The 25,975-nt window shown below is 41.8% G+C and overlaps 1 protein-coding gene across 1 annotated transcript in view; it reads left to right on the top strand.

The window, feature by feature from the left end:
• Positions 1–276: 276 nt before the first annotated feature.
• The window catches only part of CDK5RAP3 (CDK5 regulatory subunit associated protein 3), a 47,207-nt gene continuing 21,508 nt past the window's right edge, over positions 277–25,975 (top strand). The window contains exons 1-7 of the mRNA XM_089674337.1: positions 277–384; positions 10,624–10,669; positions 16,973–17,104; positions 17,664–17,764; positions 23,536–23,584; positions 23,946–24,124; positions 24,242–24,378. Coding sequence (XP_089530463.1) covers positions 379–384; positions 10,624–10,669; positions 16,973–17,104; positions 17,664–17,764; positions 23,536–23,584; positions 23,946–24,124; positions 24,242–24,378 — 650 coding nt within the window. The 5' untranslated portion in view covers positions 277–378. The remainder of the gene's footprint in view (positions 385–10,623; positions 10,670–16,972; positions 17,105–17,663; positions 17,765–23,535; positions 23,585–23,945; positions 24,125–24,241; positions 24,379–25,975) is intronic.

Consider the following 25,975-nt stretch of genomic DNA (forward strand, 5'->3'; position numbering starts at 1 on the left):
CCATTTAAGTGAATGCACACAAAAAAAAAAATTATGTGACGTGAACCAGCCTCATAGCAATAATGGAGACTTTTGCTCAGCTTACAGTACCCATTGGCAGCAGAAATGCCAGAAAATTAGATGCGCGTTCGCGAGACGTTGTCCGCGTGCATGAGTGGCCAGTGTTAAGTGGCCCATGCTCACGAAATATATAGGTTCTCTACAGCCACCTAGTGGCGCTTTGTGGTACTGCATAACCGCCGACGTCACGCACCCCTCTGCTCTCTTGCGTTTGGTAGCGGTCGTTGGTGGGCGGGTTCAGGAGCGAGGCACAGTAAGCTGTGATTGGTGGAGAACTGAGAGTCCAGTACACGTGTCCTAAGAGTCACCGGCGCCGGGATGCAGGTATGACTGGAAGGGGGGGAGTTGTGTAAGGTGGAGGGTGAGAAGCTCTGAACATACCTGACTATTATTACCTAGAATTGACTGTTTATAGGCCGCACCGACTGTGCACCTGCAGCTGGTATGGAACTACAAGAGCCTGCATGCCTTGTCAGGGGTATAAAGTGTCTTCTTCTGAGGGGTTACCTGAGGCCTAGGCGGCTGGACCGTCTGTGCCCCTGCAGCTGGCATGGAACTACAAGAGCCTGCATGTCCTGTCAGGGGTATAAAGTGGTGTCTTCTGAGGGGTTACCTGAGGCCTAGGCGGCTGGACAGGGACATGGCTCCAACCACAAAACTAGTTGTAGAGTAGCCCCCCCATCCTGTAGTGACCAGTCACTTGCAGACTAGATATTGTTGTCTGAGGAGCTGGAGATCCTTCTTGTCCCGGGGTGACAACACTGAGTCTTAGCAGGATCTGTGTTGTCACTCGGGGGTGCACAGTGGCTGGATTTTCTTCCTTGGAGCGCCTTGGCTTCCTAGCTGTGGTGAAACTACAAATCCCATCATACCTCTGTCCCTGGAAGTCATGCCTGTGGCTGGCAATGTCTTTCAGGGCCTCCTGGGACTTGTAGTTCTGCAACAGCCAGACTGCTGAGGTTGTCTCCTCCTGGTCACATCATTCTGGTTAGTTCACCTTTACCAAAACTATGCAGATAAGGGTTGCCTGTAGCCACTTCAGCTCCAGCGATGTACCGGTTCATTACTGGAGTCTGAGACGCTGTATCCCCGTACCCGTGTGTCACTGGAGTCTGAGACGCTGTATCCCCGGACCCGTGTGTCACTGGAGTCTGAGACGCTGTATCCCCGGACCCGTGTGTCACTGGAGTCTGAGACGTTGTATCCCCGTACCCGTGTGTCACTGGAGTCTGAGACGCTGTATCCCCGTACCCGTGTGTCACTGGAGTCTGAGACGTTGTATCCCCGTACCCGTGTGTCACTGGAGTCTGAGACGCTGTATCCCCGTACCCGTGTGTCACTGGAGTCTGAGACGCTGTATCCCCGTACCCGTGTGTCACTGGAGTCTGAGACGCTGTATCCCCGTACCCGTGTGTCACTGGAGTCTGAGACGCTGTATCCCCGTACCCGTGTGTCACTGGAGTCTGAGACGCTGTATCCCCGTACCCGTGTGTCACTGGAGTCTGAGACGCTGTATCCCTGTACCGTTTTTTTTAGAGCTGATGGTTGGCTGTCTTGTAATAGCAATTGGAGCAACTAGCCACTCAATGGGACGTGGCTTAACCCCCGGTTCACATCTATGCGGCCGCGATTTGTACGGGCATGAGAGCTCATTCATTTGAATGGACTCCCGTGCCACGCAGGGAAGAAGTCCCTGCACTTCTTTGGAAAATATAGTCCACCGGGGAACCTCGGTTCCAGTACGGTTGCGTTTTCCAGTGCGGGGCGGCATGCCATTAGAACTAATGTAATGGCACCTGCCCGCAGGTCCGCATTCCTCTGTGCGGGTGGTGCAGCTGCATGTATTTTCATGTGGATTCCGCAGTGGCACCACCCGCACAGGTGTCAACCTAGGGTTACTGGGATCTCCTGTCCCACCAGGAGTCACGATCGACCAGCCAGCAATTCCACCAGCTGATCACAGAGTCCAACAAAGACCGTATTGGCTTTATTCAGCACTATGATATAGTAACCTGAAAGCAATGACCTTACATCACCATTTTTAACCTTAACTAGGGTTGTCACCTCATCCCTTTAAAACCGAACACATATATTACTTACACAGGTTCTGTGGTTGATTAAGGTGGCAATTAACTACTTGCCCTCCAGAGGATTTACCCCTCTTCCAGGCCATTTTTGCTGTTCGGCACTGCGCTATTTCAACTGGTAATTGCACGGTCATGCAATGCTGCACCCAAATGAAATTTATGTCCTTTTTTCACACAATTAGAGCTTTCTTTTGGTGGTATTTGATCACCTCTGCGGTTTTTATTTTTTGCTCTGTAAATAAAAAAAATACCAAATTAAAAATAAAAAAAACAATATTTTTCACTTTTGGTTATTAAATATATCCAATAAACTCAGTTACTCATAAATTTAGGCTAAAGTGTATTCTGCTACATGTCTTTGGTAAAAAAAAAAATCTCAATACCTGTATATTAATTGGTTTGTGTGAAAGTTATAGCGTCTACAAAGTATGGTGTATATATATTGGAATTTACATCTTTTTCACTTTCTGACTGCCTATCACATTTCTTGAGGTGCTAAAATGCCAGGGCAGTACAACCCCTCCCCCCCCAAATGACCCCTTTTTTGGAAAGTAGACACCCCAAGGATTTTGCAGAGAGGCATGTTGAGTCCACGGAACATTTTATTTTTTGCCACATTTTTGTGAATATGACAATTTAAAAAAAAATATTTTTTTTTTTTACACAAAGTCGTCACTTTAACCACTTGCCCTCCTGAGGATTTACCCCCCTTAATGACCAGGCCTCTTTTTGCTACTCGGCGCTGCACTAATTCAACTGATAATTGCGCGGTCATGCAATGCTGCATCCAAACAAAATTTACGTCCTTTTTTTCACACAAATAGAGCTTTCTTTCGGTGTAATTTGATCATCTGTGCGCTTTTTATTTTTCACGCTATAAACAAAAAAAGGCCAAAAATTTTGAAGAAAAACAATATTTTTTACTTTCTGCTATAGAAAATATATAGTAAACTCAAAGTTGGTTATAAATTTAGGCCAAAATGTATTCTGCTCCATGTTTTTGGTAAAAAAAATCCCAATAAGTGTATATCGATTGCTTTGTGTGGAAGTTATAGCGTCTACAAGCTGTGGTATAGATACTGCAATTTATGCCATTTTTCTGCTATACAGCGCTGCGCTAGTTTAACGGACAATTGCGCGGTCATGCAATACAGTACATAAATTAAATTTACATTCTTTTTTTTCCCCACAAATTGTGCTTTCTTTTGGTGGTATTTGATTGCCTGTGCGGTTTTTATTTTTTGCGTTATAAAAAAAAAGGCTGACAATTTTGAGGAAAAAAAAACAATATTTTGGACTTTTTGCTATAAAACATGTCCAGTAAAAAAAAAAAGCAAAAATCAAATTTAGTCATAAATTTCTGCCAAAATGCATTCTGCGACATGTCTTTGCTAAAAAAAACCCCCAATACGTGTAAATTAATTGGTTTACGTGACAGTTATAGCGTTTACAAATGGCGGGAAAGATACTGGGATTTTTAATTTTTATTTATACTAATAATGGCGCCGATCAGCGACATATAGCGGCAATCAGCGACATATGGCGGCGACCAGCGACTTATGGCGGGACTGCAGGACTGCGGCGGACATTTTGACACGGGGGGGGGGGGGGGGGAACTGACTTGGGGTCACTGACATCCCCAGTGACACCAATACAGTGATCAGTGAAAAAAAAACACTGAAACTGTACTAATGTCACTGGGGAGGAAGGGGTTAACATTTTTAGAATTTGCTGTGTAAGGGGAGTGCTTTACTAGGGGGCGGGGGTGTGTACTGGACAGGGGGGAGCTGATCGAGGGAGAGAAACTCTTCTCTCCCTCTGCAGCTTGTCGGCGAACTGTCAGGGCAGGCTGTGTGTAAACAATGCAGCCCTGCTCTGTGTCAGTGATTACCGCTCGTCGCGGGAAAACGGCCGGTAAAAACCGTCCGTGACCCGGCGGCGGAGACCCGCTGCTGACACCCGCGGGACAGGCAGGGCGGGCGCGCGCCCCCTACCTGTTTTGAAGGCAGCCGTTTTAAAACGTGCTTTTGCCTACGAGCGCCGCCCTGCCACCGTTTATATGCGGTGGCTGGGCGGCATGTGGTTAATGATATATTGCTCATGCCATGAGTATATGTGGAATAACACCCCAAAACACATTCTGCTTATCCCGAGTATGGGTATACCACACGTGAAAGACTTTTTGGCAGCCTAGCTACATACAAGCCCCCAAAATCCAATGACCACCTCCAGGCTTTCAAAGGGCATATTTCCTCATATCACTTCCCCATTACCTATCACAGTTGCGCGCAGGTGCATTCACAACCCAAAATAGGAAGTGATGCAAGATTACATTTCTTTGCCACCAAGAGCTTGCTCCAGGTAAGCAGTTGGCAAGTAGTTTAAAAAAAAAAAAAATCTTAAAAAAACTTAAAGAAAAAATTCTCAATATGGTATTTTTTTTTTCTTTTTTAACATTTGTAGTAGAATAGTACAATGTTACCATAGTAACATTGTACTGCTGTCATGAACCTAACTCAGGGGTGTTAACCATTTCAATACCGTGCAATTTTACACCTTCCTGCCCAGGCCATTTTTCAGGTTTCAGCGCTCTCACACTTTGAATGACAATTGCGCGGTCATACAACATTGTACCCAAACTAAAATTTTTATCATTTTCTTCACACAACTAGAGCTTTCTTTTGGTGGTATTTAATCACCGCTGGGGTTTTTATTTTTTGCTAAATTAACAAAAAAAGACCAAAAAGTTTGAAAAAAAACACATTTTTCTTTGTTTCTGTTATAAAAGTTTACAAATAAATAATTGTTCTTCATAAATTTAGGCCGAGATGTATTCTGCTACATGTCTTTGGTGAAAATAACCCAAATTAGGATGTATTATTTAGTTTGTAGGAAAGTTATAGAGTTCACAAACTATGGTATAGATCTGAATATTGATCAATCCTGAAGTACTGACAGCCAATCTAATTTCTTGAGGCCCAAGAATGTCAGAATAGTACAGATATCCTCCAAATGACCCCTTTCTGCAGAGTAGACAGTCCGACGTACTTCATAAGAGGCATGGCGAGTTTTTTGAAGTTGTATTTTTTTGTCATAATTTTTCGGAAAATGAAAAAATTAAAACAATTATTTTCACTATTTTTTTTTTTTACATACTGTCACCAGTGCAGTACAGCGTCATCATATAACTGGCATGGCAGTGATCAGGGACACTGACTGGTGACAGTATGAAAAAAAAAAAATATTTTTTTTTAATTTTTTTTAATATTTTTAATTTTTTATTACATTTTTTTAAAAATTTTTAAATATTTTTTTTCATATTTTACTATGACCAAAGTAGTACAACGTTACCATAGTAACGTTGTACTACTTTGGGGAAGTGATCAGTATTTTTTTTTTTTTTTTTTTACACAATTTGCTTATAGCAAAGAATTACTTTGCTATAAGCAAGCATTTACCTGAATGAAATCGATTCAGCTTTTTTTTTTTTTTTTTTTTTGTGCTTAGTTGTGATTTGGTCATGCACATGTGCATGTGACCTGCTGTGACCATTCACAGCTAGGCACTAGTATACAATGGATGGCATGAATGAAGCCATCCATTGTATACAACTGTCATGTGACCTGCTGTGATTGGTCACAGCAGGTCACATGGTACCAGCAACGGGAGTCGGTACTCGGATCTGTCATCGGCCGTGTCCGAGGTACACGGCCGGTGACAGATCGCGCTGCTGCGCCGCTCTGCATTAGCGCAAACTGCGCATGTGCGGGAGCACGCCAAATGGCGTCCACCAGGAATGCAGGAACACATTTGAAGCTGCCAAACGGCCATTGGCCGGGCGGCAAATGGTTAAACTGGTGGCCCTCCAGCTGTTGCAAAACTACAAGTCCCATCATGCCTCTGCCTTTGGGAGTCATTCTTGTAACTGTCAATCTTGCAATGCCTCATGGGACTTGTAGTTTGGCAACAGCTGGAGGGCCGACAGTTTGACACCTGTGATAACTCATTCATGTCCTAAGTTTTGACAGCTCAAGATAGTGACCTGTGATTGGCTGGAACTGGTCACATGGTACAGGGTACTGTAATTGGCCCCATGTATCTTGTGACAGCTGTGGGCCAATCACAGCTCACTAGGAAGAGGAGCTGATGAGAGTGAGATTGATTCATAACAGCTTTGTTTACATTGTGATCACATATCCCATTCACCAGGGTCTTCATTCTGTCGTGAGAGGGGAGTGCTGCTCCTCCCTGTGTTAGTACAAACAGAGCGACGTACAGGTGTGTCGCTTTGCCTGTAGCTGCTGTCCTGCCGCTGTACATTGCGGGCGGGAAGCGTTTAAACTCACCTGAGAGAATGGAAAGGATTTTATGCACTGCCAAAAAGGTAAATAAATACACCTAACCCTAGGTTCACACCTAAGCATTTTCCGCTTTGCAGAAGCTACAGTCCATTTAACATGATTTCCTATGGGACAGGTTCACAGCTCTTCGTTTTCACCCGGTGCATTTTTTGGAAAGGGTCAGGGACTTTTTTAAATGCAAGAAGTTGCGTTTCTATTCCAAGATCTTTAGACTTCAATGGAAACGCTGCAGAAAAGCATGTAGTGCATTTTTGCTGCTTTTTTTTGCCTTTTGTATCTGCCTAGTAACAAGAATAAAAACCCGACAATAACGCACTGCAGAAACAGTTCAAACACAAACTGCGTAGGTGTGAACCTATCCTTAGAGCAGAAAGCACCAAACAGTGTTCCACCACTTCAAATAAATAGATAATATATAGTGAATAACTAGTGCTGCACTATAAACTATCCCCTAAATTACTGTGCAAAAAGGCATCTATAAATTAAAATAAAATAAGTTCATAAAGGTGCAAAACAGGATTCAGTATAGTAAATCAATAAACACCCAAGAGAGCTTTAGTCCAACACTAAGGTAAATACCCAACAGGACATCAATGAATCATGCAAACTACCAGTATATACTCAATCATAATAAAAGGATGAAACACTAGACATAGGTGAAAAATGCCACAAAAGACAAATACAGAAATAGGTAAACACCCGGCTGATCACCTCACATGGGCCATGTGAAAAACTGCATTAAATAAATTAATAAACAAATACTAAACACTAGGGATGCATCAAAATGTTGGCCATCGAAACACATCGGCTGAATATAGCTCTATCAGCATATTGGCGACAGGAATAATATAGCCAATACAGGGTAGTGTGTGTGTGTGGGGGGGGGGGGGGGGTGTGGAGAAAGGCAGGAGAAGAGCAGTGTATACAGTCAATCGCTGGGTTTTTATTTTCTTCACGATAGCTCAGAGAATCAGCTGTCATTTCCCCGAGCTAAGAGAAACAATGTTTATTTTACCAAGCAGTTGGGTTATGTGTTTCGTTTTATTGCAATAAAATGCAAAAAAGTGTATTTTTTTCCCCAAAAATTGTGTTTGAAAGTCATAAAACAGGGCATCTGCTTTTTTTAAAAAAAATAGGGGTTTGAAGAAATTTTTTAGCAAAAAATACTATTACTGTTCACCTCCACCATCACAGGAGGGAGCTCTCAAACACTGAGCTACTGCATCAAAGGAGAGAGAGGGCATGTGAGGACTGAATCGGAGAAAGAGCACACTCCTGTGGTGGTGGAGGTGAGAAGTAATGACTAGGCCTTGCTTAGCAACGTCCTGGGAGTTTTCCAGTCAGGCTTCAGGAGGTATGTAAATGGCCTATACCTATAGCAAGGACATTATTCAACTTTAGTCATAGCCACCCAGCTTGGTTTTATCTACAGAAGCCCCTTATCTGCATAGGCAGCTTTTTGCTAAAGGTGAACTTTAATTTTCCAGTGTGAACTGTATGTTCCTAGGAGGTGCAACCGAGCACATGCCCATTGCACGTACCCATACAGGGAGAGAAACGCACAAAAAAGTAGACCACACCATTTTTAAAATTGTGCTGCACCAAACTGTATAGTACTGTGGTATGGTACGTTTCAACGTGTGCAAACGCATGCGTGTTTACAAGATGCATAGGGGTGCCATGAACATTTCATGCCACTGCCACATGTCAGCAAAGGGGGTTTTGTGCATTTCGAGAAAGTGCGTGTTGGGGCAGGTGTATATTTTTCAAAAAAAGCTTGTTTGAGCTGCAGTTTTACAAACCCTTAGCTGCCCTACTGCTAACCTAACAGCAGCTGCAGGGGGATGTACACAAAAATGATACCCACTGTCACAATCAGTGGGTAGCATTGCCGCCTAATACGGCCCTTTGAAGTGAATGGGGCTATGCTTCAACTGCAATGCACACGATCGTGCCACAGTGGTTTGGGCTTTTCAGGGCTAAAACAGGCAATGAGGAGGTGACATAACACATCCCAGCTGCCTGTCAACAGACCTCTGAAAAGTGAACTACTGCCAGTGTAAATGAACTTGCACACGTTTAGGAACATTATATCTATCCCGTCATCTTAGTGCACCGTCCAACCCTTCTGCAGGAAGCCTATTAAAGACTATGGCAGGCTGCAGCTGAACGCTGTGCTGAGTGGTAGCCATGTTTAGGTGCATTGAGGGACAAAAGCTCTTCAATGCACAGGGCCCTAAGTCCAGGTACAGATAACACCTATCAGCTCCATCCAGTCACAGCCTGTCATAGACTTTAACAGGCTGAGCCGTGTAGTACCCATGTTTAGGGCCCATTTAGACGGAAGCCAATTTAGAGTGTGCGAGGAAACCAGAGTACCCGAAGGAAACCCAGGCACAGGGAGAACTAGGTGGAAGTGCTAACCACTTAGCCATTGTGCTGCCTATAAAGACTAGGTCCCACTGAGATTTAAACTCAGATCGTTGGATTCAGAGTCCAGAGTTATTTATGTTTTTTTATTGATAGCCAAATGGTCTTTTTCAATGGGACTACTGTGCCGCTAGCCTGGTGTTTGGCTCAGAGTTGTGGCGTGGTTCTCTTGACTTGAATAGGTTGTGTTCGGCAGCAGTACTGTCTGCCAAATGCAAGAGTGGGGAAATTTGTGTTTATACCCCCACACAGCTGCATTTACAGCTTAAAGTGGTTGTAAAGGTAAAAGTTTTTTTTTACCTTAATGCATTCTCTGCATTAAGATAATAAACCATTCCTATCAGCCCCCCCAACCCTTCCTGAAATACTTACTTGAGTCCGATCTCGATCCTCCACCCCCCCCCCCCCCCCCCATTAAGGTAAAAAAAAACTTTTACCTTTACAACCACTTTCATGGAGGCTCGGCACTAGCAGGAGCAAATGAAATCCTATGAGCGGGGGGCTGGTGCGGAGCTGAGCCGTACTGTGTTTGTCAGTGGATACATACTGTACATCCCAGTTTGAGCCTTCAAAGTGCCTCCATAGCAAACAGCTTGCACTAATAAAAGAAGAGGTGGAGCCAAGACCAACGGTGGGGGACCCCAGAGTAGGAGGGTCAGGGCGGCTCGCTCTGTGCAAATTCAATACTCAGAGTAGGTAAGTATAATATGTCTGTTATTTTAGAAAAAAAACAACAACATTGAAACCTTTACAATCACTTTAAAGCTGAAGCTTAAACTGCTTATCAACATGCCAATGAAAAACCTTTCTGTTTTCATTGCCTACATTATTATATTCAGTGATGTCTTCACTGGGTCTCAGTGCTTCTCTATGTAATGCAGGCAGATTGTAGCAGGTAGGAGGGACCTCTGATAACTTCATGAAAACAGTAGATGGCTCTAGAAAAAGCCTTCATGTTATGCTGAGCTTTCATGCTACAACTTCTAATGCAAAGTGTGAGAAGCTCACAGTGTGCAGTGATCTCAGATTAGGCAATTTCAGTACAGGAGAGAAAAATTCAAGGGTTGATGTTCTATACCAAGCAGCCCTGATCTCATCCAGCACATGCACAAGATCAGGCAAGGTTTCTCTGGAGGAATTTGTGATGAGGCCTTCCTAAGGTGTACCCTGTGTACCAAGAAATAAGAAGAAAAAAATTGTTTTACAAAAAAAGTTTTCATCTTGAAATGACTTGTGTGACGGTAATGGATGGACATGCAGTGATACATGCGCCAATAGTTTTTCTCTTTGGGGGGGGTTAAAGGTCCACTTTAAGGGGGGCCATACACTGTACAATCTGATTTGGACAATCTCTGTACAATCTCCTTTAGATTTATAGAAAAAAAAACTTTAATAGGAGAACACACCTAAATAACCCATTGAATTTGTATAGAGTCGGGCTGGCCCTTTCACTGCATAGTGTATGATAGATCTAAAGAAGATTGTACAGTGTATGGTGAACATTAGAGAGCTGTGACGTGAGCATTTCCAACAGCCTCTGTGCACAAATGGAATAACATCATGCCTAGCAGGGTCATGTATGAGACTAAATAAGAGGGAAAGATTTTGATGGCATTGTTTAAATCAGAGAAGTTAAGTTTGATTTCATTTTTTTTAAATGTTTTTCTCATTGTTTTACATCACAGGAGATTCAGAATGTGCCCATTGACATCCAGACCAGCAAACTGCTGGGTAAGTGAAGTTAACATGTTTACATAAAACACCCACATACAGTATATCAGGGCAGTAAAATCAGAGAATCCTGGCAGCCAGTACAGTTTTTAAAGACACTACTGCTGATCCTGTTTCTTATAGTTGTCTGCAAAAGATGCTGCTTATTGAATAAAAAATTGAACTGCAAAATTGGATACATAGCATTAACCCATTGGCGCCGGCGCCACCTGGCTCTTTAAAGGGTTTGTGACTCCAGTTTAGGGTCATGTGACTGCGGTGATTGGCTGTCACAGCGGTCACATAATTGCAAGTAGCGATCTGGACCTTTCCATGAGGCACATGCAAGGCGCACACTCTCGGCACGTTTGTTTACATTGGGTACACAAAAATGCGGCCTCTCGGCGTCAAGGCCCACCCGCTAAGAGGCAGCATATTTGCGTACTGTCAGCACCAAGGAGACAATTAGTTACACCTGTGGTTGGGTTGGTAAAAAAAAACCTGTATTGCTCCCCTTTAAGCTGCACAGGCAGCGGACAGGTGTATGATGCTTTTTAGGGGTGAAAACAGGCAGTAAGAAGGCCATTCAAAAGCGTTTTCAAGCTCTTTAGAGAGCGATGCAAGTTTAATCAAGCCCTTTAGGAACACATTGGATAACTGGGGGGGCAACTATCACACTCGACAGTGTGATAGTTCAAGACAAGGCCCCCCCCAAAAAAAGCAACATTTTCAGTGATTCTGACAATTACGAAACACTTCCTAGATGACCTTTCAGCTGTCATCTACTAATTTGGAAATATTGGGGTTGATTTACTAAAACTGGAGAGTGCAAAATCTGGTGCAGCTCTGTATAGAAACCAATCAGCTTCAGGTTTTATTGTCAAAGCTTTAAGGATAAGTTCACCTTTTAACAAAAAATAATAAATGCACACTTTTTTTTTACCTGCAAAAAAACCAGGTAAAAGTTTGGAGCCTCTAAAGCATTGCACCAGCGATCAGCAGATTGCTGGTGCCATGCAGGTCTCCCCCTGACCTGTCAGTATAGCTACTTGCTCATACGTCCGGTACAAGCAGGAAGGCTCAAGGAACTAAGACGGTGCTGTGGAGTGCTGTCGTACAAGCCGACAGCCGCAAAGGCTACCGGGACTTGTAGTTTTCTCATTCACAGAATTCTGTGAATGAGTGATGAGGCCAGGCAGGCGGAGCCCTGCACAGCCGTCGGCGTCAAGGGGTTAAAGTGGTTATAACTCTCCCTTACTCTATCCAAAATGAAGAAAATTGTTTTGCCTTTAGTTCTACTTTAATTGATCCAAACCAAATAATCAGCTTTTTGTAGTTAGGATAAATTAAAGTGGTATTAAACCCAAAAACAAAAATATATTCTATTGTAGCTTACCATTTCTTAGATGTGGTGGCTGCATTAGTTTTTTTTTTCTTTTTTTTGTGGTGTTGCTTCCTTTATATTCACCTGGTGATCCGGCTAGCAATTCTGTTTTTTCTTTTCAATTTCCTTAACCAGACCAAGCTGTCCAGCAAAAGTGTCAGAGGGTATAGACAAACCATTTAACACTAACGGGGGTGCTTACAATGGTCAGAATGTATCCATTTATATAAAATCTTCACTCTCCGCCACTTTTATTGGGTACACCTGTTCAATTGCTTGGTAACACAAATTGCTATTCAGCCAATCACATGGCAGCAACTAAATGCATTTAGGAAGGACTGTCAAACTGGCGGCCCTTCAGCTGTTGCGAAACTACAAGTCCCATCATGCCTCTGACTTTGGGAGTCATGCTTGTAACTGTCAATCTTGTAATGCCTCATGGGACTTGCAGTTTGGCAACAGCTGGAGGGCTAGGAATGAACTCTCCTGCGCTCTGAGACCCAGATAGGTGGTGGATGGATGGAACAAGAGCTTGAAAAATTTGACCACCAATGCATATAGGGTTGTGCAGCTCCAAACAAGGCTGGGGAAGCCCGACCAGTACTGCAAAGTGAAACAAAACAAAAAGCGCACCAACCTTGCGAATTACCTCAATAAACCAAAATTTTATTGAATACAGAATGATACTCACAAACAGCGAAGTAAATCAAGCATGTAAGTCCTCAAAGGAACTTGAGAATTATGAAGCCTTCGCGATTCCCATCATAGGGGTAGACACTCCGAGTACAGCTGACGTGTTTCGAACGGCGTCCCTTCTTCATCAGAGCTAGCCAAGAGCTAACAGCTGGAGGGCTGCCAGTTTGACACCTGTATTATCTAGATGTGGTGAAGATGACCCGCTGAAGTTCAAACTGAGCATCAGAATGGGGAAGAAAGGGAATTTAAGGGACTTTGAACGTGGCATGGTTGTTGGTGCCAGACAGGCTGGTCTTGAGTATTTCAAAAACTACAGATCTACTGGGATTTTCATGCACAACCATCTCTAGGGTTTACAGAGAATGGTCCTAAAAAGAGAAAATATCCAGTGAGCTGCAGTTATGTGGGCAAAAATGCCTTGTTGATGTCAGAGGAGAATGGGCAGACTGGTTGCTGTGACATTCAGATGGTAGGGTCAGAATTTGGCATAAACAACATGAAAGCATGGATCCATCCTGCCTTGTAGCAACAATTCAGGTTGGTGGTGGTGGAATGGTTTAGGGGATATATTCTTGGCACTAGCAGGGGGTACGTAATAAAGTGGCCGGTGAGTGTATATCCCCAAAGGAAAAAAACTGTTGCTGTTAGCTGTAGGTTAACTTTAATTTGTTGTTTGAGTTCATCTAAATTTGCTAGTGGCTCTTACACTATCCTCTCCCCATATTGACAATACTGCTGTCCCTGTTGCTCAAGAGTGATGACCCCCCTAAGACGGGAAGTGTGTTACTGGCCATTTTTCGGGTTTAGTATCGCTTTAAGGGTGGTCCATCTTGCAGCTTTTATTAATGTCAGAAGGAATTAACATACTATATCTCACAAAAGTGACACATACATGCACAGATCATAAACACATTGCAGTGTAGGGGAAAAAAAATCACTATTGCTCATCTGATTAAAGTGCTAAACTTATGACTGTTACTTATTTGATTATACAATGTTTGGTGTAAACACGGATATAACTAATGAGTTGATTTGGCTGGGTGTCAGTCCATAACATAAAGTGCACCTATAATGAATGACATTTGGGAGCTCTTTTACTACAACCCCATTTCCAAAAATGTTGGGGCGCTGTGTAAAATCTACATAAATACAGAATGCAATGATTTTCACATTTCATAAACCCATATTTTATTCACAATAGAAAATAGAAAACATATCAAATGTTTAAACTGAGAACATGTGCCATTTTATGAAAAAAAAAAAAAAAAAAGGTAATTTTGAAATTGATGGCAGCAACACATCTCAAAAGATGTTAGGACAGCGCAACAAAAAGCTGGCAAAGTATGATACTAACAGGGAAGAGCTGGAAGAACATTTTGCAACTCATTAGATGAATTGGCAACCGGTCAGTAACAAGATTGTGTATATAAAGAGCTTCAGAGAGTCAGAATGTCTCAGAAGTAAAAATGGGCAGAGGTTCATCAGCCTGTGAAAAGCTGCATCTAAAAATTGTCAGACAATTTCAGAATCATGTCCTCAATGTACAATTGCAAAGACTTTATTTAACAGTAAAAGTTTCTATTAAAGATTGCAGTCTACAGTCAAATAAAAAAGTACATAAAAGAACATGTAAAGAGTTACATGAAACAACCACAGACGTATCAAAAATTTACAAGATAAAATATGGATTGCCATACACAATACAATGATGCAGTATGGTATCCAAATAAAATAGCAGAGTATACCACAAAGACTTTAACCACTAGCCTACCGGGCACTTTTACCCTCTTCCTGCCCAGGCCAATTTTCAGCTTTCAGTGCTGTCGCACTTTGAACGATAATTGCAACACTGTACCCCCCCCAAAAATGTATAATTTTTTTGAGACAGAGCTTTCTTTTGGTGGTATTTAATCACCACAGGATTTTTTACTTTTTGCTAAAAAAAACAAAAAAGACTGAAAATGTTGAAAAAAAATAAAGTTTTTTTCTTAGTTTCTGTTATAAAATTTTGTAAATATATTTTTCTCTTTCACTGATGTGCGCTAATGAGGCTGCAGTGATGGACACTGATAGGCGGCACACTGATTGGAACTGTTAGGTGGCACTGACGAACACTGATAGGCAGCACTGATAGTTGGCACTGAAAGGCAGCTCTGATGGGCATTGATGTGCACTGATGGGCACTGGTATATGGCATTGATGGGCACTGACATGGCGATTATGGGCACTGATGGGGCTACACTGAGATATGTTTTCTGTTGTGAATAAAATATGGGTTTATGAAATTTGAAAATCATTGCATTCTGTTCTTATGTAGATTTAACACCACGTCCCAACTTTTTGGTATTTGGGTTGTAAAATCATAGGCTCTGGGTCTGTCATTCTGATCCAAGTTTACCTAGTGAGTCCCGGAGCAACTGTTATTCTAGCAGGCTGATAACAAAACCTACAAATCCCTATTCTGCATGCATTTGAAATAACATTTATTATCAGTTTATAGAGTAGGGAAGGGCCAGTACCTCTGTCCCTTTCTCATTGCTAGGTAGAATTTCCGCAACTTCCAGGCCTTCAGACACAGCAGGAAGTGAGTAGGAATCCCATCAGTTAGGTGTATTCCTTTCACAGTTGTCATTGTTCCTAATGCAACATTCCTCCTCATCTCCTGACAACTGTAAAATGTTTTGTTTTACACTCACAAATAACAGATATATCCATAACTGATACATAGATATCAATAAGAATGTGACAGAGGTCCTAACCCTTCCCCACTTTTTCGAAAAATTCTAAAAAAGGGTTGAGCTTGATTTTTCACTGTAACAAGTGGAAGGAGCAGCAATGTACACTATTGGGCCAATCAATAAAAATGTGAGAAGCTTAAACTCAGCAGGTCCTAGATGGAAATGTGAAAAGAAATATATGAATTAGAAACATACCTCAAATCACTGTCAGCACAGTGGCTTTGTGGTTAGTACCTCCGCCTTGCAGCACTGGGGATCATTGTTCAAAACCCTGATTAGGACACTGTCTGCATGGAGTATACCTGTTCTCCCTATTTCCTCTGGGTACTCTGATTTTCACCAACACTCCAAAGACATGCTCGTAGGTTAAAGTGATACTGAAGGTTCACTTTTTTTAATATAATATAAAATAACAACCATGGCATACTTGCTCTGTACAATGGTTTTGCACAAAGCAGCCCCGATCCTCCTCTAGTCATGTCCCACACCTTCACTCGTGGCTCCTCACCCCTGCTGAGTGCCCCCCAGTGCAAGCTGCTTGCTCTGAGGACACTTGTGCATGCTTGCCCCTGAGCCACCTCTGTGTGTCTGTGAGACACCCTGCTCCCTCCTCAGTGGCTGTTATTGACAGCAGTGGGAGTCAATGGCTCCCGCAGCTGTGTTTCAGCCAATGGGAAGGGAGAAACCCAGGAGAGCTGAGACTCTCATGCACAACACTGGATCGGGATTGGGCTCAGGTAAGTATTAGGGGGAGAAGCTGAGGGGGGAGCTGCACACCAAAGATTTTTTACCTTCATGCACAGAGTGCATGAAGGTAATAAAAGAACCTTCAGCCTGTAGAACCATCTCTGCATATGCTCCGTTTTCAATGGGTTTCTATGCTGAGCATTTCCTCCCATTCACACCTGAGCAGCCATTGTGACTATAGAGTCACATATGTGGGCATATACACAGTGGTGAATGACAGTTCACTCCCTCCCTCCACCTCCTCCTCCTCCATGCCCACTAACCAGCTAAACACAATGGGGGTGGGATATTACATGTAGATTAATGAATGCGTCACCTCCTATTTAAAGACACAGCCTGTGACTAGCAAAAAACCACCCACGCCATGTTATTTCCACAAAATAATAAAAATTTGATTTCAAATATGTATTTGTATGACAATTTAAAACAATTTACTGATATTTATTTTTACTCTGTATTCCGCTTTTTTGTTTTGTTTTTATTACATGTGACCAGCAGCAAAGGACTAGAGGGTCCTCCTGCCACTGTTTCCCTGCAGACAGGCTGGGAGAGAGCTGAGTCATGTGACAGCTATATATCGATTAGGATATGTTTTCTTTTTTAAATTAAAATAATTGCAATGCCAACATCCACATACAGAAATAGAAGGGATAATGTAAATTAAACAGTGTGCTTTTAATATCACTTCATAGGTAAAATAAATATATATACACACACACAGTATGCACACCTCATTTTATTATTTTCTGTTTTTTGCAGACTGGTTGGTGGATAGAAGGCATTGCGATCTCAAGTGGCAGAACAAAGTACATAAGATCAGAGAGAAGATTAATCAAGCATTGCAGGACATGCCGGAACATGAGGATATCAGGAATCTGCTGTCCGGAACATGTATGTGAAAACTGACATGACGTGGGATATAATTGACAGTTCACTTTTGTCAGATATAAACATTTTTATGTTAAGAAATGTTGACCCCACTTTTTTCCCAGCGGTCTTTGCTGTTACAACTGGTACACACAAGGGAAGATGGTGACATCTACAGATAGTTACTGTATAAAGCACTTGAGTGGTGCAGAACCAATCATGTGTGAGCATCAGTGTTGTGCTTCAGCTTTAAGTTAGTTGATACCTGATCATATGGTTGGCTGGGGTACTATCATACAGTATATTATTACCAGTAAAAAAATTGTTTCTGGCTGATGTATTAAAACCTAATATTCAGCCATGTCAGTATACTAAAGGTGCTCACACATACAGATTTTCTGCAGAGAGAGGTGCTGTTCTGACAATAGTTGTCAGTTGTTTGAGGACCACAGTCTGCCTTGTTCTTGAGCAATATTGCCTATAGCTCCCAGACAATGAGAAGATGACTCCAACCTGGCTGCTCATTTCTGTCACATTTCATTAGTGCAGTAGGCTAAATATATATATGTCCTTGTTTTTCCAGATATTAATTACTTCCACTGTTTGAAGATTGTGGAGATATTGAAGGGCACAGAAGCTGCCACTAAGAACCTCTTTGGACGATACTCTTCACAAAGAATGAAGGTGATTTATAGAAAAGGCTTACTGATCACATAATTCTAAGATGGTACAGTAGATTCTGGGTGTTAGCGTGAGCTAAATGTTTTCTTTTTGAATAACTAGCAGATTCTGTAATGCTCCAGTTCCAGGTCACATGACTTAAAGCATTTCTAAAGGCATTTTTTAAAAGATTAAAATAATAAACATGTTATAGTCATGTGCTCCATGCAATAGTATTGCACAGAGCTGCCCCAGACCTGCTGTTCCCCCAGTTCCCCCCAACCCCCCCCCCCCCCCCCCCTCACTCCCAAGACAGATACATACACATAGCCTGACTCGTCCCCGCCCCCCACTCTTCTCTACAATATATGATTGACAGCAGCAGGAGCCAATGGCTCCCATTCCTGCCTATTTCTCCTGTGAGAAGAGAAAGACAGGGGAGAAGACCTGCAGTGCTGGATCGATATAGGACTCATGTAAGTGTTAGGTGGGTGGGCACAGCAAGTGGCAAAACATTTTTTACCTTAATGTAGGGAATTCTTAGAACCACTTTAAAGCATACTAAACCCAAAAACAAAAATGTATTATATTTCAGTTTACTAGTCCTAAATCCTCGCTGATTTAGTTTCCTTATTTTTGAGTTTTTTTCCTTTATGTTCACCTTGCGATACTGCCAATAACACACTGCCTGTCTTAGGATGACAAATTTTATTCACTGCACTGTATCTTTGGAGGAGCAGAGCTGTCATCCTAGGTTGCCCTGTTGATTTGAACAAACACCTCCACTTCTCCTCATCTCCATCACCTAGCAGGTCGTTGCTTTTTAGTCCACAAAATATAGCTGAGATGATTGATAACATACAGTGGGGATCGAAAGTTTGGGCACCCCAGCTAAAAATTTGTATTAATGTGCATAAAGAAGCCAAGGAAAGATGGAAAAATCTCCAAAAGGCATCAAATTACAGATTAGACATTCTTATAATATGTCAACAAAAGTTAGATTTTATTTACATCATTTACACTTTCAAAATAACAGAAAACAAAAAAATGGCATCTGCAAAAGTTTGGGCACCCTGCAGAGTTAATATCTTCTGCCCCCTTTGGCAGGTATCACCGCTTGTAAACGCTTTTTGTAGCCAGCCAAGAGTCTTTCAATTCTTGTTTGAGGTATCTTTGCCCATTCTTCCTTACAAAAGTCTTCCAGTTCTTTGAGATTTCTGGGCTGTCTGTCACGCACTGCTCTTTTAAGGTCTATCCATAGATTTTCAATTATGTTGAGGTCAGGAGATTGTGAAGGCCATGGCAAAACCTTCAGTTTACGCCTCTTGATGTAATCCCCCGTGGATTTCGAGGTGTGTTTAGGATCATTATCCATTTGTAGAAGCCATCCTCTCTTTAACTTCAGCTTTTTCACAGATGGCATCAAGTTACCATCCAAAATTTGCTGAAATTTTATTGAATCCATTTTTCCTTCTACTCGTGAGATGTTCCCTGTGCCACTGGCTGCAACACAACCCCAAAGCATGATTGATCCAACCCCATGCTTAACAGTTGGACAGAGGTTCTTTTCATTAAATTCTGTGCCACTTCTTCTCCAAACGTACCTTTGCTCATTCCGGCCAAAAAGTTCAATTTTAACCTCATTGGTCCACAGAACTTGTTTCCAAAATGCATCAGGCTTGTCTATATGTTCATTTGCAAAGTTCAAACGATGATTTTTGTGGTGAGGACGTAGAAGAGGTTTTTTTCTGATGACTCTTCCATGAAGACCATATTTGTGCAAGTATCTCTTTATAGTGGAATAGTGTACCACAACTCCAGTGTCTGCCAGATCTTTCTGGAGGGATCGTGCAGTCAAACGTGGGTTTTGAATTGTTTTTCTCACAATCCTGCGAGCTGTTCTGTCTGATATTTTTCTTGGTCTTCCAGATCTTGCTTTAACTTCCACTGTTCCTGATGATTGCCATTTCTTAATTACATTCCGAACAGAGGATATTGACATCTGAAAACGTTTTGCTATCTTCTTATAGCCTTTTCCAGCTTTGTGAGCGTCAACTATTTTCAGTTTCAGTTTTCTAGACAACTGCTTAGAAGAACCCATGGTGCTGATTGTTGGGGCAAGGTCAGATGAGTCTGGGCATTTAAAACCTTTGACATTGACATCACCTGGTCTTACCAGACGATGATTGAGAACAATCCATGACACTGGCAGGTCTCAGCTTTGCAAAGGGGGCAGTGCATGCTATAAATTCTGCAGGGTGCCCAAACGTTTGCAGACGCCATTTTTTTGTTTTCTGTTATTTTGAAAGTGTAAATGATGGAAATAAAATCTAACTTTTGTTGACATATTATAAGAATGTTTAATCTGTAATTTGATTCCTTTTGGAGATTTTTCCATCTTTCCTTGGCTTCTTTATGCACATTAATACAAATTTTTAGCTGGGGTGCCCAAACTTTTGATCCCCACTGTATGAGATTTTAGTCAACGGAAGGACACAAGCTTTCTGACAGGACCCATGGGAATTTTTCTGAACTTGCAGAAAAAGAAAACTAATGTTGCCACTATATGTAAGGATTTGTGTGCAATATATTACATTTTTGTTCTTGGGATTAGATACAGTGGGTAAAATAAGTATGGAACACGTCACCATTTTTCTAGATAAACATATTTCTAAAGGTGCTATTGACATGAAATTTGCACCACATGTCAGTAACAACCTATGCACACCATACATACAAAGAAACCAAAAATAAAATACATTCAGAAGTTAAGTTATATGTAATAAAATGGAATGACACAGGGAAAACGTATTGAACACATGAAGAAAGGGAGGTGCTAAAAGGCAAGGAAAGCCAAGACACCAGCTGAAATCTATCAGTAAATATAAATCTATCCTGCCCCTTGTCAAGTGCAAATTAATATCATTTGGTTCAGTCTCAACTGATGGCCTAAAAAAGTTGTTGTCTCATTACCAAGGTGTTACAAAAGAAACCTCTCATGATGGGTAAACGCAAAGAGCTCTCTCAAGTCCTTTGCAACCTTATTGTTGCAAAACATACTGATGGCATTGGTTACAGAAGGATTTTTAAACTTCTGAATGTTCCAGTGAGCACTGTTGGGGCCATAATCCAGAAATGAAAAGAACATAATTTCACCATAAACTGGCCATGACCAGGTGCTCCTTGCAAGATTTCTGACAGGGCAGTGAAAAGAATTATCGGAAGAGTTGGCCAAGAGCCAAGGACCACTTGTGGAAAGCTTCAGAAAGACCTGGAATTAGAAGGTACAATTGTTTCAAAGAAAACAATAAGTAATGCAATCAAACAACATGGCCTGTATGCACTCTCACCATGCAAGACTTTATTGCTGAAGAAAAAGCTTCTTTAAAGTTTGCTGCACAGCATTTAGACAAGCCTGGGAGAATATAGTCTGGTCAGATGAGACCAAATTTGAACTCTTTGAATGCCATAATACACACAATGTTTGGATGTCAAATGGCACTGCACATCACCCCAAGAACACCATACCAACAGTGAAGTTTGGAGGTAGGCACATCATGGTGTTGGGGCTGTTTTTCAGCATACGGTACTGGCAAACTTCATGTCATTGAAGGAAGGATGGACCAAGACATTCTTGATAAAAATCTGCTGCCATCTACTAAGATAATGAAGATGAAACGAGGTTGCACATTTCAGCAAGACAATGATACAAAACACAAAGCCAAGGAAACTCTCAATTGGTTTCAAAGAAAAAAAATGCTGCTGCTAGAAAGACCCAGTCAGTCACCTGACTTGAATCCAATAGAACATCTATGGAAAGAAATAAAGCTCAGAGTTCACAGAAAAGGCCCACGGAACCTTCAAGATTTGAAGACTGTGTGGAAGAATGGGCCAAAATCACACCTGAGCAATGCATGCGACTAGTTTCTCCATACAGGAGGCATCTTGAAGCTGTCATTACCAACAAAGGATTTTGTCAGAAGTAGTAAATACATTTCAGTTATTGTGTTCAATACTTTTTCCCTGTGTCATTCCATTTTATTACACATAACTTAATTTCTGAACTTATTTGTTTTGGTTTCTTTGTATGTATGGATTACATGGGTTGTTACCGACTTTGTGAAAATTTCATGTCAATAGCACCTGTAGAAGTATATTCACTGAGAAAAATGGTGACATGTTCAATACTTATTTTACACGATGTACACGTTAAAACTGAATCTGATACACATAAACTTTTGAGTATATTTCTTAACCGCTCTCCTACCACCGTAGTGTATATATTTGGCCTGGTATGAAAGCGTTTATACCGGGATCATTGTTTAGGCTACAACCGTGATTCCCAGTATAATTTTTAGCCTCAGAAATTCTATATCAGATAAGACTAATCCAAGTGGCTAAGCAGCTGATGGATTAATTTACATTTGGCGGAAGGGGGTCCCATCCCCCTCCAGCCACCGCCACCTTTACCAGGCTCTCCTGAGCGATCGGGAAGCCCGGTAAGGATACGTCTAGCGCCATCCAGCTCCAGCAACACATTGAGAGGAACTGATGTTGCTCCTCCCACTGTGTGACGTCAGAAATCGGAAGTGATGAAATCCAGCTCTTTGTTTACTGGCCAAGTGAAGCAGCCGATCAGACTGATCTGTGTCTGATCAGCTGCATTGGAGGCCAGAGGAGAGGTCCCAGATCTCTCCATAAAGAGAATCTGTCACAGCCTATTGCTGTCACAAGGGATGTTTGCGTTTATTGTGACAGGAATAAAAGTGATCAAAAAAAACAGAGACAGAAAGAAACCGTGTAAAATGAAAAAAAAAACCAAATGTAAAAGCATCCTCGTTGAAAAGGTGAATACATGCATTGGTCCATGCACATATATGTAAACGGCGATCACACCACACATGTGAGGTATTGGCGCGAACATCAGACTGAGAGAAATAATTGTAGCACCAGACCTCCTCTGTAATTCTAAACTGACAGCCTTTAAAGGCTTTTAAGGCCTCGCCTAAGAATAATTTAAAGTACCGTAGTTTGTGGCCATTCCGGAGACTTGTGCAATTTTAAAGCGTGACATGTTTGACCCAGGGGCCCGGGATATTTGTTTATCCCTGAGTTCATCTTTTAGCATTGATGTTGTCAGACTTCTAACAAGGTGAATGTAGATTTTGTTGACAGTTGAATCAGCAAGGCAGAGCTGCTGCAGGCTCTGTGACACAATGCTGGGTTTAGGTCATGTGACCAAGAACCAGGGTACCATGTTATCATCTTGTTGTAGCAGACATTTTCCATGTTCCCTGTCCCAACACTGTTTTTAAACTAGATCAGCTATATCTTGCATCTCCCTACAGTATTTGCTGCTAATGTATCTATTTACTGCAAATAAGAGCATGTAATAGCACTCGATTTCAAATTATTTGTTGTAGTGGCAGAGTTGCATAATAGGGCTGAGATTTTCCCAGAACTCATTTAGGTGTGTGTACACACACATTATAATACATATTCAAAGTCATTTGATTGGGGTGTTCATGACACCACACCAGATCTAAAGTTGTACCCATTGCATTTTTGCTAGCGCAGCACACCACAATGCTGTAATTCAGGTGTGGTGTGGAGGTTCCTTGTGGTACCATTCAAAGTGAATGGCACCACAGTTCACCAAGACACATAACACGTTTTATCGCAACACAGTAGTATGAATGGGCCCCTACACATTTGTTAGAATGCATGTAAAAAAAAATATATCTAATGCTTGCCCAACTTTCATATCTCACTAATATATATATCTCCCGACACAGGACTGGCAGGAGGTGATATCTTTATACCAGGTTGATAATACATATCTGGGTGAGTGTGAGATGTTTTATGCAACTTGATTTATATTGTACACAAATTTCATAAAATGTTATTTTCCTTTTTGACTTGTCAGCTATCTGAAAACTTCTAATTTGTGAATTTGTACAATCTGTTTTCCCCAATATTTCTATAGTGTTTGTTGTGTTGATATCAGTGTTGCAGTGGCTTTGTGTCCCCTTATTGTCCTCATCATATTGAAGTTTTACCAATAAAAATTACTGAAAAGAATGTTTCTGTGTTGCCTGTACCAGGTCAACTGGTAAACTTTTGCGACCTGTACTGAGAAAAACATTTGACTATCACCTCTATAGCAGCCACTATACATGAGGTTCTGTGTACTTTTTCATCCTAGCGGAGAGCGGCAGCCTTTTGATGCGCAGTGTGAGTTACGAGATTCCAGCTCTGAAGAAGCAGATGGCTCGGTGTCAGCAGCTTTCTTTGGAGACTGAACGGCGGGCAGAAGAGTGTGTACAAGGAGCAGCTGAGCAAAGAGAGCAGTATTATAGCAGCTGCAAGCGCTATGGCATCACTGTAAGTGCTCACAGCCTTTATATTCTCCCATCTGAGCAACAGCTTCTGTTTGGAAAGTGTCTGCTCTCTGAACTGCTAAGATGAAGTCATATAGGTGACCTTTATTTCTTTGTGCAGGGAGAGGACGTCCGTAAAGAACTTCAGATGTTAGTGTGTGATGTGCCATCATTGCTAAGGCAGGTTGGAGCAGACACAGCAGGATTGTTACCTGCGGTCGAGTTATATCAGGCTTGTGTGTCATTTGTGTGTGAAAGGTAAGAAGAAAAGGAGCTCTGTAAAGGGCAATAATTATTATAACAGGTTGCTGTTCACAAGATTGCATAGTTTCAGTGTTTGAAAAAAATAATCAGAGTCAATTGAAAAATATAAAATTAAAATAAAAAAACATGCATTTAGTCTATATGTATTGATTGCAATGTTGCACTCTGCAAGGCCCAATTTTGTAATTGCTCCCCCCTCCCTCTACTGAAAGAAAGTATAAACATTACAAAAAACCCTGTAGGGGGGAATGAGATAGATTATATGTTTGCCTCCCCTTTGGTTACTTGGTGCCAGGGGCTGACATTATCTTTCAGATGACGAGATTCTGGGGAATGGGGAGCAGTCCAAATTTCACTAGAAGATGGTGTAGCACAGTGCGGGGAGAATCTTCAAGCAAGATTTTAGGTACTCTACAGTCCCCAAATCATGCCAAAAGACAATGGTTTCACACTCACCTAGGAGCTGTGAGTGAAAGCCAGGGAGATGTTAAGTATACAGATTTCCCTCCCATCCCCCTAGTGTCAACATCATATGATTATAATTGAAGTTAATGGGGATCAGAATGGAATAATTAGTTGTGGGGGTCCGTAACTAGCTGTGAGTAATTTCTTGGTTGAAACAATTGCTAATGTAGTTTGGACTTAAATTAACAAGTTATACTCACCCGATCTGTGCAGTGCTGTTGCACTGACCGTCCCCAATCCTCCTCTTCTCTGGTCCTCCGCAGGTTATCTCAGCTCCTCTTATTTGTGTGTCCCCCATAGTAAGCTGTTTATTATGGGGACACACGCTGTGTTCATGCTCCTGAGCTGTGCTCCATAGACATACACAGTGGGATCTAGCCCCACCCATTTCCTCTCCTCTACATTTGATTGACAGCAGCAAGAGCTAATGGCTCCTGCTGCTGTTCGAGTCCCTGTGTTAAGAGGAAGAGAGGGTAGAAGAGATGTAGCCATGCACAGCCCTGATCTCTTCTCCCCTCTTTTCCCCTTCACACAGGGAAATGGGAGCACAGACAAATAAAAAAATGTTTTTTACCTTAATGCAAAAAATGCATTAAGGTACAAAACGTATTTAGGATTAGTATCACTTTACAGCTTAACTCCAGGAATATAAAATGTTATCCTTGTAGTGGGGCTCATTAAATTATAAAAAATTCTATGATGATGCTACAGCACAGGGCAGTAGCACCTTTTTATGAAATTTGGGTTACTCTGTACTCCCTGGGATACCGCCGAAGGAAGTGGATATTGCCCTTGCCTAGGCAGGCAGGTCAGGTCAGTTCAAATTACGCAGATAATTGTTTAAGATACTGCTTGCATGCTGAAATATACTGTCAAACACTGACCCCATAAACATTTACATTATTATTCCACTAAATGATGTTCAGAATTGTTACAGAATAGGTGTATGGAAAGGAGCTAAGAGGACAGAGAGGAAGCTAAGAGGCAGCAGGAAGGTTGATCTTGTTTTCTGTCAAATTCTGGTGTGACTGTGAAGGAAAAGAGAGGCAGAGAGTTAACATGAGAGTACAAGGAAAATTTAATTTATAAAGAGAGTAGAAGCACAAATCTGATCAAAACTGGAAGA

The sequence above is a fragment of the Staurois parvus genome, unplaced genomic scaffold, assembly GCF_062004578.1.
Source record: "Staurois parvus isolate SC_StPar_1 unplaced genomic scaffold, SC_StPar_1.0 ptg000151l, whole genome shotgun sequence".
In the NCBI taxonomy this organism is placed as follows: Eukaryota; Metazoa; Chordata; class Amphibia; order Anura; family Ranidae; genus Staurois; species Staurois parvus.